The sequence below is a fragment of the Gouania willdenowi genome, chromosome 16, assembly GCF_900634775.1.
Source record: "Gouania willdenowi chromosome 16, fGouWil2.1, whole genome shotgun sequence".
Taxonomy (NCBI): domain Eukaryota; kingdom Metazoa; phylum Chordata; class Actinopteri; order Blenniiformes; family Gobiesocidae; genus Gouania; species Gouania willdenowi.
In genome coordinates, this window is record NC_041059.1 from 13,441,223 (window position 1) to 13,456,267 (window position 15,045).

Below are 15,045 nucleotides of genomic sequence, written 5' to 3' on the forward strand. Positions count from 1 at the left end.
GCAGCCATGTTGAAAGTCTCAGGTCAATCTGAGCCTCATTTGCAGAGATACTTGAGGAACACACACACAGACAGAGGTACTCATGGTACTGTGAGAGTACCATGAGTAAACACGTCTGCTTTGCTGAGAACATGCAAACCCCACACAGAACAGGCAAGGAAGCCTTGAACCCGTGTTCTCCGCCCAGTGAGATAACAAGGTCAACCACGGACTTACGGATCAGCTCCACTTCTACGACATGTTGCATCATGTTATATTGCATTTCATATATATTTGTTTCATCAGCAGTGATGATAGCACTCCTGACTCACAGCAAAAAGGTCCTCCGGTTTTCTCCCTCATTCACAAACATCCCGTAGGACTCTTAGGTTCTCTCTGTTGGGGCTAATTACAATTGCAAATGCATAAAAAACTGTTTCTGTTGTAATCGTAATTTGTAATTGAGTTCAGAAAATAGACTTTGTAATTTTAATTAAATATCAATTAGGCAATTACAATTATTATTGTTACAGTTTCTTGGCTTACACACACAGTTTACAATTATTAAAATATGTTTCATATGAGCATTACCTGTCAGTTCTCTTGAAGATCATTTTACCATTTTTAAAATAACTGAAATCTAGGGGTATGCTGACACAAAAAAGGCTCAGACACCCACACCAAAATTAAAATCTATATTTTCATTGATTGGGAGGAAGCCTAGGTAACTAAAGATGATAATAATAATAGTTGTTAGTGTCTTTTACAGCTGACTTAAAACATGGGTAAAAACCAACCCGAGATAAAGACAGAAAGCTAACACAAGGAGGACACGTTTTATGGGGTTATTAAAGGCTCAGTAATTGTGATTAATTGTAATTGAACTTTAGTAGTTGAGAACATAATTGTAATCGACTGTCAGGGTAAAATATGAATTTAAATTGTAATTGAAAAAAAAAATGACAATCAATGTAATTGAGTTGTAATTGAACATGGATAATTGAAGACGTAATTGTAATTGAATAATGTAATTGACTATAACTTGTTGTCCATTGAGAATTCATGCAAAAATGCCATCAGACAGAAACCTGGATACTGATTCAACCTCATTATTTGACACACTTTCTTAAAAGGAGTTTATCACCTTCATGTGTGGTGTGATCAGACTTCCTCCAACTGTTCTTTCTAATGCATGTATGTTTACTTGTTATGATCCCACTAAATAACTCACAAAATATGTACAGAGATGACTTTGGTCTGAAGTAGCAGCTGGTTGGAGGATCAGCCCCCCCCCCCCTCCTCCTCCTGCTTCTATAGTCAGATTAGAGGCTGTAGTCTCACACCCAGGACACTCTCCTTTACTGTTCTCTGCCCCCCCCCCCACACACACACTTTAAACTGTACAGCGCGTAAATCTGCACCCCATCGAGATAAACATCTGTCTAGTAAAAGCAGGAATTTAACTCATGCTATTGAAGCTCATCACAACAAATCAAGAACATGGGGAATAGTTGAGAAATCACATACAGTCCGTCCAGTTTGAGAAAAAGTGTTGTTTATTAAAAGATTCTCTTGCATTTTTTTTTGGGCGGGGGGGGATTTTAAAATACAAGAGAGTAAAATTGTGTAAAGATGTGCTGAGAGAAAGACAAGTTTAGTTTGGAAAGTAAAGATCCTAACTGGATTGAGGGAGATGAAGGGTGAGGAGGCGAGGGCGGATCAGGAGAGTATGTGGGGGAGGGGACAAAAAGGAGAGGGGGGGGGGCTACAGTCAGCTTTGAGAGTATAACAAGAAGGCAGCTAAAATGAACCATACATTGTTATTTCTGAATAATCAGCAGGGTTTACTGCAGTAAAAAACATACATGAAGATATAAACGATGAAAAAATAAGTGCAATTGGTTACTCTTGTAAGACAATAAATCGTAAAAAAAAAAAAAGGAGCGAGGTGGAAGCCCCCGGGCATCTGATCACAAAGTCAGCATCTGGCTCGTTTTGCAAAAAAGATGGAGATGACGCAGAGCAACCCTGAACCAGTTGTGGGTTCACACACTTCACTAACTAACACAGGCAGGAACATGATGGCTGCCAATGGATCGCTGTTCACATGTGGTTACTTTGTTTTTAAAAACAATTCAAACACTCCTCATCAGTAGTTGTGTAAATAGCATATGAATCACTCACACGATTTTAAAAATATTGTCTGAATATATATAATACATATTTTAATACAAGCCAATCAAAAAAAAATCATAACCTGCATTTAAAGGTAAATCATAATTGTGTCTCCAAGTCATCGGAGAACCTCCCATGAAAGACCAAATCTGGAATTAGAGGAAGAATAGCAGCGGTATATTAATGCAGATCAAAACGTCCTCCCTTACATTTATATTCTCTCTGTAATTCAAGTTTTCAAGAGCACTGGAAGTGCAGTTCAGTCTGTTCATCTACAGATCAAAAAAAAAAAAAAAAAAAAAGCCCTCGAGGGCAACACCTAAACACCACACACAGATAGCAGCCATTACTGTTGGTTATAGCTTGAGATGTAGGCAGTTTGGATGAAGGTGGAGATGTCTGGACACTGCAGATAGTTCATGGTACTACTCATGTCTGCAAGTAGGCTTTCATGTTTGTACTGGTGTACTGGTTTTGTGTGAATGTAAGCCAACAATCAAAACGCAGTATGAATGCATTGAAAGCACCAAATGCTTCGCAGAACGCACGTTATTTGGTAAAGGCACAATAGTCCAATAATCCAATTTTCACCTCTGTCCTTTTTTCTTCTTCCCACGTCTCATGATAGCAGTAAAAAAAAAAAAAAAAAAAAACACAAACGAAATGTTCAACAGCATTCTCCCAAATGTAGGCCAGACCGTGCACAGGGCACAGCAGGTAATAAATCAGCTGCCTAATAAATAAATACAAGGAATAAATAGATGTAGTGTCCGATCAACACGTGAATAAATTACCCACAGGGTTTCAGAGTCATCGTGTCTATGCATGATTGCTTGTTTTTTAATGAAGATGATGTTGGTAAAAGAGTTCTTGAATGCCACGTTTAGAGTCAGGGAGCAGGGGGACATCTTCTGTACGTTGTGAAACCTCTGATTGTAAAAATGTCGCTCCTCTTTGTGCCATTGATCGGCTGGGCCGGCACGAAACAATTCTTCGACTACATTCGAGTTTGGACATCCGTTTCCCCGCCATGTCTGACTCATGCACGCCACACTTCAAACTGAGTTGTAGATTTTCAATGACTTCTGCAACACTTTTTGTGTGCCTCCACAAATATCTACACGTCAAAGTCATACACACCTCCTACTATACCAATAAAACCCTGTTTTCTCTTTTCTCATTGAATAACTGAGTCACATCATCCAAAAAATATTAGTTTTCCTTCTCAATACTGACATTAGTGGTTTCAGTTACAGTTTGTCTTTCAGATCTGCTGCCCGCAGAAACAGCCACCTCTAAATATATTGATTGCTTTAATATGCAGAAAACTCACTATTATCTCAAACTTCTTCTGATGGCTCTGTTGGTCAGTGCTACTGTGATCTGTGAATCACATGTGAGCTGTTTATCAAGTTTTCTTCCACCACAAACACCATTTGTCTGGACCTTAATCCAGCTCTGATTATCATTCTTTCATTTGTCTCCTTCCAACACATCACCATCTTTTTTATTACGATGCTAGGAAGGGGTTCTTATAACTTCTTTTTCTGCTATCTAACCATCTTTTTCCTCCTTCTCTTTGATTGCCGTTGTAATATCAAGCTTTAATTCTCTTTCTCACTCCCTGTCAGACCCGTGTTCAGCCTGGTGGTAAACAAAGCAAGGCTGCCAGCTTGTTGCCTGTTCAGTGCATCAGGTTTCTAACGTGGTGGGGCCGACTCTGGACAAAGGCTTCAGTGTGGCATCAGAAGCGTGGCTCTGACCCTGAGACGTCTCAGAAGTCTCTCCGTCACTCGGTTGTCCAGACACAGGCTTGCTTTGACAGCGATTTGCCTTCTTCAGATTTTTGGGGTGCTTGTTGGTTGTGGTGGAGGAGATGGAGCTGTCTTGTGTGGCGGGGCTGCCCCTCCTGCTGGGCGTGGAGACGTTATTGATACTCTGCATTGCTTGCATGCTCTCATGGGAAAGGCAGGCCTTTCGTGGAGAGGGGATGGGAGCGACGTGCACCCACGTCAGGCTTGGCTCGGAGCTTTGACCCGCCTTGTACTTAGAGAACTTTGCAGCTTCCTCGCCGTCACCATCTGTTCCCTTTGTGTCATCCATCAGCTGCTGGCTGTTGGTGGCCACATCTGCCACACATGGGTTTGCGTCAGAGGACAGCGATGGAGAGAAATGCACGCTGGTCCTTTCGTCTTGAAGCTGTCTGGTGTTCTTCTCTTCGGAGCTGACCCGAGAACTCTTGGGAAGTATTGGGGAAGGCGTGGGGGAGTCTGAACCTGTCCAGCTAAGTCTGCGCTTCTGGAAAACCAACAAGAGCAATTCTGTGAATATCAACCTTAACTTGGGGTTAGGTTAGTGGGCAAGCAAACTTCAGGAATGTGCACGCTCTTACCTTAACTGGAATGTGTAACTGATCCTTGTGTTTGTGTGGCGGGGTTGTGTTGGACGAGTCTTGTAGGAAGCGAGCAGGGGACGCAGCCGTGCTGGAATCTGCAGACTGTGGCTGAGTGGAAATGTGAGGAAACCACAGCTTCAACATCACCTCCACCTGCAGCAGAGTGCTCAGGTACTTCTCACTGCAATGAAGGGAAAAGTAGTTTTAAGATTTCACAAAAACCAAAAAAAGGAAAGAAATATGGGTGACACTTTACTTGAAGTTTTATATATATGGCTGACATTTTTATGACGTTACACCTGTCATTAGCATGAATAAGGTGTTATTAAGGCTGTCATTAAGTGTCGTTCATTACCCTAACCCCACTAGATCCCTCCACCTAACCCAAAAAATGCCAACATAGCTCCAAAGGTGTTATAATTTAGTGAACAGCACTAAACGAAAGCTTTCTTGACACCGTATTCATGCTAATGACAGATAATGACAGCATAAAGTCAGTCTTATGTATAAAGCTTCAAGTAAGTGTTACCAAAATATGTTTATGTGCAAATCCACATTCACCATTTCTTCGTACTGCCTGTAAATGTTGTAATTGGAGGACTGCTTAATTAAACATGTAATGGGAGGTTAGGTTTGATATGCAAGACTAACACTACAGGCACCTTGTCAAGGTCAATTTTACCCTAAATAATTAAAAGCAACACAAAAGAAAAAGTCTGCACTGAAACTTCTTTGTTGTCTCAGAATATCTACGGTCTGAACAAAACAGACGAATAGAAGAATTTAATGACTTATAAACAAACATGGTTACTTGCTTCATGAATAACAATTATATATATGTAGTCAGTTTTGCACTAAAACGCACTTTAAATGTTGTCTTTGCCAAATGTGTTTAAATAAATAAAATGAAACTAGATGAACAATCTAACAAAAGCTTGTGAATTACTCAGCATCAACTCTCCCAACCTAAGTTGAGTGTGTGATTGGAATGGGTTAAGTTGTATGGTTGATTTCTTACCCAATGTTGGGTCTCTGTAAAACGCCCACAATCCTTTGGATTCGATCCATGGCAACACTTTGCTGGAAAGTGCTCAAACCTGTTGAACCAAAGCAAAGCATAATCGCTTGGTCAGCGTTCAGTGTTAATTGATGTGGACATGCACAGTCTCAGTCACACGTGTTCACACTTTCACTGGTGTAATTGGTAAAAGTTTTGTGAGCTGATAATGACTCAGCCGTCAGACTGCTGTTTCACACACGCAGCACTTTAGTCGCTGCATCAATAGACTACTGCATCAAGGTGCACTGCCACTGTCCGGGGACTTATAGGGCAGACGCTGTGGATCTGATCAAACTTGTGTTCAGCATGCACAACTTCCTTTACTTGACTGCAGAAACTCGTGCACAGCCACATGCCTGAAGGGAGTGATGGAGGGATGCTTACCGCGGTCAAAGCGGCCCTGCTTGAGTCCATTCAGCAGCTCCAGCAGCGGCCTGACAAAACCCTGCAGCTCAGCACACTGTCAGAGAAGGAAAGACATAAGATAGTTCACAGAGGCCTCTGCAGGGTTTTCCTCTTAACACACACTCAACCATCACTCTTTTTATTTTTTACCTTCTGAGCAAACAGCAGATCTCCCTGTGATTTAGGAATCTGACTCGCAGCATCCTTCCCACTCAAGCTGGCACGTGCCGCTCTGCAGCCGCTCTCTGACCGAAATGATGACGACTCTTCCTCTTTAGCGTTGAACTCGCACCTCCACTGGGACCCGGGGCTCTCGGATGCACCGTCTCCATTGGCCGCCGCCCTGGGAGCCTCACCGTTGATGGTGGAAGACGAGCTGTCAGTCAGAAATACGTCTGTGTCATCCTCCGCCTGCTCTGAGTCGCTGAACAGAAGACTGTCGCTGGAGCTCAGGGAGTCAAAGGAAGGCTGGGATGAGGTGCTGCCCTGAGACTGCATCGCTGTGAGGAGAGAAGCTCAGGATTAATATTGCAAAAAATACAGAACATTAGGCTCTGAAGTTGATATTCGTGTGGCTGAAGGCAGCTGAGCAGACAGAGAAACACGTGTGTAGCTTGTCGTCTAGAGATTGTGCAGTTGACAGTCTTTCAACCAAAATGAATAGGCCACAAAAAAATGGTGGGCATACCAGTGCCCTACTTAGGCATGGCACTGGGAGGAACTGAGGGAAGGCAGTAGGCATACAATGGTAGAGCATGTCTGGCTCCCATTGAGGAGACTGGAAGAGAGTAAAACGTGAGGGGGGATGGGAGTGTGTGGAATAGTGAAATCAGAATAGTCTCTCAGCCCTCTCTCTCTTCTCTCTCTGCCACAGCCTCCGGTGCTCTCGCTCGCCCCTCCTCTCTGTCTCGAGCAGTCACACACACACACACACACACACACACACACACACACACACACACACACACACACACACACACACACACACACACACACACAAACACACACAAACTTCTGTATTCCTCTCATCTCTGCTCTGCTTTCAGCTCATCCCGTTGGATATGCACACAAGCCAAACACTCTCTCTCTCTATCTTCCTCTCCAAACCAGCCTTCCTCCTCCTCCTCCTCTTCCCTCACTCACTCACATTTTACATTCTGAATCTCTGGCCATGTGTCTCTCTCTCATCCCTCTGTGTAATTTCCACTTTCCCCCATAGTCTGTCTGTTCCATGAGGGCCTGCCGGTCTCTGATCCCAAAGACAGTGACACAACATAACAAATCATCCTGGGATCAGTACTAAAAACAAAACGACAAAAGGTGAAAATAACAAAGAAAGGAGGAAATCTTTCCACTCTTTTATATCACACTTTGCCATTGGGAGTATTTGAAATTGATATCCCGAAACCCAAATGTTTTTTTTTTTTTGTTTTTTTTTTAACAGCGATGACTAAACCAGATCAATTACTTGTGGAGCACAATTTGGGCTTTATACTTTCTTTTTTTTGGAGTCCACGCCCAGTCAGATTTTGTTCCCAGGGTGTATAGTGATGGTGTTAGAGGGTGTGTGTGTGTGTGTGTGTGTGTAGCCTGTAAAGGTAGGCTGAGGCTGTGTCTCAGGTGCCAACAGTAACACTAACACAAACTGTATCACACGGGTCACAAAGCCCGGGTGGCATGACATTAGCTCGCAGATAAAAACCAGTTAAACATGACGCTGTCTTTTTGTTTTGTTTAATTTAATTATCTAGCTAACAGTCTTTGATCAGCGCGCGCGCACCCGCAATAGATAAAACGGGACAGGAAATTCCCCTCAGCGCGCGTGACAAGTTGGTGAAACAAAAGCCGCAAAGAGGAAAACACTCACCGTCAGTTTTTTGAAGATACAAGCAGCAGCAGTAGTGGTGGTGGTGCTGAACCCGCCTTGTGTTGTGCTGTGGTCGGACTGGTCCGTCAGCACGCACCGCACGTCCGGAGCAGCATAGAGACTCAGCGACGGCAGCAGCTCACACACCCTCACACACCGCCCGGTCTGTGTGTGTGTGTGTGTGTGTGCGTGTCTGCTCTCTCTCTCTCTCTCTCTCTCTCTCTCTCTCTCTCTCTCTCACTGCCGTTTACGAGCGTCAACATGTGCTCCGATCCACGTGCCCGCCTTTTGCGCTGCTCCCATTGGCTGCTGCTGCGCCTACGAAACAAACCCGTTCACGCCTGTGAGTGGACGCACATCCGAGCCTTCACGGTCCTGCCCACTCATGTGTCGCCCGTGTGCATGGTGCCGGGCAGGACTAGAGCCACTACTACTGCAAACGGTGTAAACACGCGCACTTTTCACGCACTACACATATTTTACGACTGGGAGACGCACGATCTGCCACCAATAAATAAATAAATAGACAAACAACTCCATCCACATACACACTAAAAGCATCAAACACGAGCAATAAGGAAAGCCTTATTGCAACAACCTCGGAACACAGATCTACATCAACCCATCCAAATGACAAATATCAGTCCCAGCAAGATTTTAACTTCCAAATTTCTTCCTTTCGTGACAAAAATTGGGGTATTTTTTAAATGTATTTATCCTGCCACGCCTGCATATGCCGTCAAAGGTTATTCCCACAATGCAATCCTTTTGCGACAGCTATGAATGGATTTATTCTTGTAAAAAGTTAAAATAAAATAAATTAAAAAAAAACTTGATAACATTGCGTAACTATCTTTTGCGTAACTTGTAGGGAAATTTTGTCAACATCTTTGAGAGGAAATTGCAGGATTTTCAAAAAGTTTAGAGGTCTTTCCAAAATTTGTGATTAAAAATGACAGTAGTCATATGATGTAAGCATGGTGAAACTGTGAGCCCAGCAGATATTGTGAAGATGAATAACATTTGTGAATTTGGAAGAACTGTGATGTTTACATCTGAATATTTATTGGTAATTTACTGAAAGATTCATGATTTCTCTGTAATTTTAACTTCCTCCTGTGGACTGAATTGGCTGCTCCGTAGGGCCGGATTTGGCCCTCGGGCCTTTAGTTTGACACGGGTGCTCTAACTAATCTCATGTTTATAATATTTTTTCTTAGGTGGAGATAAACTACACCTGTAGCTACAGCAGCCCTAAGAATCACAATGGCCATGACTATACCAAGTCTGAGCCAACACTCTTAATAACACAAAGCAAGTTGGGTAGCTGGTCATGGTCAAGGACACAATGTCAACCACTTCTAACCACTAAACATTATTTCCCCACTTTTTAAAATGTTAAAATGTTTAGGCAAAATTAAAATGTTTCTATCAAATGTAGATTTTTCTTTAAGTTCAATTGCGCAGCAGATATTTTAACAATGTGACACTCAGAGGTCAACCGTATCTTTTTATGGACATTTGGAATGCAAAGATGTAAAGTCATATGATACAGCTTTTCTCTATAACCTGAAGTAAAAAACAACAACAACAAAAACACTGTTAGACAGTAAAAATGTAATTTCTTTTCATAATAATCTATTTAAAGAGGGGAATGAAACAAATGCATGAGAAGTATTTAGCTCTAGAAAGAAGCAGATGAGACTATATACCTACAGACTGTTGGTATTTAAAGTCTACTCTAATGAGTTCTTGTGAGGCTACACGTAGCCAAGGCAAAGGGGCCCATGAGGTCAGAGAGGACATCTGGTCTGAAATCATATGTAACCAAATACCATGGAAGGGATTAGAGGAAAACAAAACAAAACAAGACATCACAAAAAAGTCAAAATGGTCAAAGAAAATGATTAAACGTGGGACTTAAAACTAAAAAGGTTTGTTTTTTGTTTTTGTTTCTTTGTAAATCCCAGTTGACTCAAAAGTTGTGCATAAATCTGTGTGTGTGTGTCGTTGAACATAGCATTAGTAATAAACATGAATTAGAGCTGACCCTATTTGTATGCGAGGATCAGCCACACTTGACTAGAATTATCACCACGTGGCCTTGTAGTGAGATTATGCTCTTTCACATACAATACTGGCAACACACTCTGTCTCTAGGCAACTTCAACTGTTCCTCTGTTCAATTCAATAATTCATGCAATGACGCTACTATACACATCTTTATCCTCTTCATTTCAACCTTTCTGGTGATATTCATCCAGGATAAACATGAGAAATGAGTGCACGCTGATCATGTAAAGATGAATGGCAACCTTAGATATGTGGTGCTGCTTTTATAACCAAGGGACAAGTGATTATTATGTAGATTTTCAATGGGTCAAACTGCTATTCCAACAGTATTTTTTACTTGCAACTCTATAACCAATGCTATGCTGGTATGTTGTTTCAACTAAGTGTGTCTTGTGCAGTGGCAGTTGAAATGTAAATAAAGGTTTTTTCCCCTTCACTTTCTTTGCATGGTAACCCGTTAAACATGCTTAGCAACTCATTTTGTTTTTGCACACATCTTCCTGTGATTAGTGCTCATGCTGAATAATTTTAATATTCATGTCTTTTTCTCTTTGTGCCATCAGGATTTTGAGTTTAGTGTTACTCAAACCAGGACACATTCAGAGTTTCAACCATAACCTCCAAGCTGTCATCCACTCACCTTCAACCATGCTATGGGTGGAACCCAATGACCTCCACTTGAGGTCCTGAATTTCAGGGTTAACCGTCACAAACATTTGTATCTGTCAAACATTAACATTCAACACATTTTCTTCTCTATGATATTCATTTTAAGGCAGACGTGTTGCAGTATTTGCTGACATTTTTTCCACATAAGATCTCAGAGTAAAGTACGAGGACTATAGTGCATGCTTCTAAGCCTTGCATGGTAGAGTCAGGGATGAAGGATCGGCCCTTCCCCCACTATACATACAGCATACGTGCAAACAGTGTGTAAACCCAGTAACCTCTTCCCCTCAGTAGACCCACACCAGGATGTGTTATTTGCTTGACTGACAAGCCATGTTTATGAGTGGTGGTAAGCATGCACAATACCAATTATGACCTCAACACAAGGTCAGCAAACAACCACCTTTTATTGTGAAGACACAATGATAGTCAACCGTTGGTGCTGGTGAACCATCAGAAAGGTCTTGCGTTTGTATACTTAACAGTAACCTGGTTGAAAAGGCTTTCCACCCCCCACAGCATTCCTCTGCAACACATGAACCTAGTGAACCTACTCTGAGTTCATGCGTGCTGAAGACCACCCCCTCTATTTTCATCTTCTCCCATCCCCCAGACACCCATCCCCCTACCGAGCTTCCGTGTTTTTCTGCACTCACCATCCTCATTTCATTATTGTCCTGAGTATTGACATGCTTGAGGATCCAATAAGAGCGGATATAGCCGAGCCCATGGTCCTGTGATGGGGTGTTTCTCAATGAAGTGGGTCAAAGTTCAGTTTGTCAAATGGGTCTGAAATGTATTCATCAGGGCATTACTCACCAGGACTGATAATCATGGCCTTTTGTGCATAAGATTTTATTTATTATTTTGCTTATGAAGCTTTAGTATGGTTTCAGTAACGTGTGTAAGCATACATGTCCTTAAGTGACTCGCAGCTCAACATGTGGTTTTGATTTTGGCCGGGAGTGAGTGAGAATTTCTTTCTTTTAAAAACAATACTTTAGGCGTAATGTTTAGGTGAATAAGATTTGTCTAAAAATGGTGTATACATAAGTATTCCCCTGGAAAAATGTGAACTTTCAGGTAGTGAGAGCATGTGTAATTCCCATACGCCAAACGAACAGGTGTGGTGAGAAAGAGACGCCACAACGGAAATCTTATCTGTCAGAAGGAAGGCAGAGTGAACGGTTTAGACCCAGACAGACATATTATGTTTCAAGTACAAACCAGGACACAGCAAGTCAATTCTAAACTGAAGCTGACTATGCCAGCCATCTTATTCCCTGGTGTCGCTTTAAACAGAAAATGCAAAAAAAAAAAAAAGGCTTAGCCAATAGTAACAAATTGATTTTAAATATGAATATAGTATTAGTGCTTACAGCAAGGTTTATTTAAAGGCAAAATAAAAAGGGATTCATTTCAAATGCATACATCATATTTCTTGACCACCATTTGTTTCTCCTATAGGTCGTCATTAGAATGACACGCTATATCCAATACTGTCAAGAGCAGTAGCAAACTGTCTCAGAGTCTGTAAAATCCAATTTAACAAACAACCTTTCTCTTCCATTATCAATAAGCTTCGAACAGTGGTGCGTGTCTGCGGAGCGTCTCCAACGCCAACATTAGCGGAGCAGTGACATTTGTATCCCACAGTAAACACCAGGATATGCACATGTCTAAAAGCTGCTCCTCTGCTCGAATTGTGAATGAAGCTAACCTACGCACGCGCTGCGTAACATCAGCCAATGGAATTAGCCAAAAAATCTTTGCTCCGCCCTGGCTCCGCCTCGCCGTGGACGACTGGGCAGCCAATGGGAAGCCGTTGGGGGCGTTACCGCTGTTGCATAATTAGGTTGGAGCGCTTCACGTTTGTTTGAACGGTCCGATACACAAGGAGAGAGAAAAGGAGCGACACACAAACAAAAGACCGCAAATTAATGCAAATAAATAATTAAATACATAAAAACAATTATCAATTACATATTTAATAATTATTTATGTATTAAAAAACGTCTACGCATCCATCATTAATCCATCTGTTTTCTTAATTTATGATGATGTAACAATTTGCAGTTTTATGCTAATGTGCTAATTTTAACTTGAACCAACACTGTGATGTAATCGTAATCAAAGGTTTGCTCTAGAATAAACCCATCAAAATGTTTCCTTTTCATCATAACAGGTGAATATATAGAGATCATCACATTGGCCTTTGCTGGTGCAGTGGTGACACGTTGAAGGGTGTCGACCGTGGACCCGTGATACACTCGTGCTGAATCTGCTGTGGCTCACGTTTACAACGTTTCACGGTTATTGACTGTTGGTGATACGGTGTTTACCCTCACTGGTGTATTTTACCATGTGGGATGTCAGTCATTAGGGAAATAAACTCTTAAACATAAGCTTGGTTGTGTGTTATAATTTATATAAAATAAAATAAAAACATACAAAAAATGTCTTCAATGTGCTTTGTGTGGAAAGAGCTCCCTCTAGTGTTCACTCAGAACCACGTTTAGTTTTATGTAATGTAACATTATGCAAACAACATGTGTAGTATAATTAAAATACACGCCATGTAGTGATAGACTGTGTTTAGCAGACAAACTGTGGGAAGATAGAAAAATCAGTCCTAATCATATCTGATTGAATTTATATTAAACATTCACTGTGTCACATGATCCAAATGTAGACATCTGAAAAATATTCATCAGTCACAATACTTAGTAAGGATGTAAGAAAACATTTGATTTGGCAATTTATGGCGATATTTAAGGTAGCCCGTTTCCGCCACTAAAAAAAAAAAAATCACCAAGGAAAGTCATAATTATGGGAAAAAGTCATAATTATGAGATAGAAAGTCATAATTATGAGATACTTAAACACATTTACAGCAGCTTGTTCATGTGGTGAGCTGACACTGAGAGATGGCTGATAAGACTATCGAAGACTACTTTAGACGGGGCTTTACAAATGATGAAATACGTTGTTTGCTTGCAAATTCACATAGAAATATGCTGAGTAAACGCAACCTTGAAAAGATACTAAGCAAAAAGAGGCTCTGGCGTCGAAAGGATCAAACTGATGTGGCTGAAGTAGCTTTTAGTAGCAGTTTATTGAACAACAAATGGAGATTTCTGGTCAGTGCCATGGGTACAGATGGATGTACCAAAAATGTTTCATAATTATGACTTTACTAACTCATAATTATGACTTTGTTCTCACAATTATGACTTCCTATCTCATAATTATGACTTTCTTTCTCATAATTATGACTTTACTAACTCATAATTATGACTTTCCTTAGTGATTTTTTATTTTTTTTAGTGGCAGAAATGGGCTTCCATAGATATTTCACTGCGCAATTATTATATAAATCCAAAAATGTTGAAATCGATTTTTTGTAATGTTTTTTTTACAGAACATTTACTTGCGTTAACATACATAACACCTAAACGCCCGGTCACCAGGTGTCAGTGAACCACATCAGACCTTGTTAAACGACCTCACTCCTCAATGCATTTAGGTTGGAAATTATTTGTATTTCTTTTTTATGAAACACAACTTTTTTTTTTTTGTCGGCACATGCTGTCGAAGGTCAACACTACAAGAAGTGCAATCTTTTTGTGACAGCAATGCATGTTTTGACATTGAAATTAAATAAATGAATTTATTTTACTGCATAATTGTGACCATCACCAGCCCTCCCTAAGGAAGGGTATAAGAAACACTTTATTAAAGGAAGAATATAAAAAGAGAGGGCAGTGTTACATCTGTGTGAGCAGGAAGGGAACAGGAAAGAGGGAGTCAGGGTAGGAAAATGGAAGAGGTGAGGAATAGTCGACTCTTTTAAAGTGAGAGTGAGATGTGATGTTATAGTATAGTAATATTGTGCTTATTGTGTTGTGTAATCAGTTCAGCCAGTCTGGTGACAAGTGTGGAGAAATTAAAGCAAGTGACGCAGCACCCAGCTTAAGTATAATGGTGGTGGCCATGAACAGAGGGAAGGAGTGAGTGGTTATACCTAAAACTGATATTTAGGATCAACGTGTTTAAAGTTAAGACCAATACGAGCTTATGTCACAGCTCAAGACGTGCCAGTGCATCCATGACCAATCAATGTGCAAGAACTATTTCTGTGAACCCAAGTGCCGCCCCTGGCCTGAAGATGCAGCCAGGTTGGCAGAAACAACATGAGCCAAGGAGCCCCAGGCCACCCCCCCACGACCGAGCAGCCCCCCAAGATGCCCCAGAGATCCCTGGCCGAGAGCCCCCCCCGCCAATGCCCACCCCCACCCCACAACATTTTTAAAGAATTGAAGAACTTAGAATCAGAATCTGTTGTCGAAGAAAAAGTTAAACTTTTTTGAAAAATGTGATTTGACAGTTTGCATGTTTGCAATTTACTTGTTCTCGCAAGTT

General features: G+C 41.2%; 1 protein-coding gene across 2 annotated transcripts in view; it reads right to left on the minus strand.

Annotated features, from left to right (window-relative positions):
• Positions 1–2,338: 2,338 nt before the first annotated feature.
• LOC114478379 (circadian-associated transcriptional repressor-like) overlaps positions 2,339–15,045 on the minus strand; it is a 61,880-nt gene continuing 49,173 nt past the window's right edge. Inside the window, exons 1-6 of one of the 2 annotated variants that reach the window (XM_028471423.1) lie at positions 7,882–8,169; positions 6,165–6,514; positions 5,994–6,069; positions 5,568–5,646; positions 4,547–4,730; positions 2,339–4,452 (exon numbers count right to left, since the gene is read on the minus strand). In XM_028471423.1, the coding sequence (XP_028327224.1) occupies positions 3,847–4,452; positions 4,547–4,730; positions 5,568–5,646; positions 5,994–6,069; positions 6,165–6,512 (1,293 nt within the window). In that variant the 5' untranslated portion in view covers positions 6,513–6,514; positions 7,882–8,169 and the 3' untranslated portion in view covers positions 2,339–3,846. Of the gene's footprint in view, positions 4,453–4,546; positions 4,731–5,567; positions 5,647–5,993; positions 6,070–6,164; positions 6,515–7,881; positions 8,170–15,045 lie in introns of those variants that run through there. The other variant, XM_028471425.1, reaches the window with a different exon arrangement.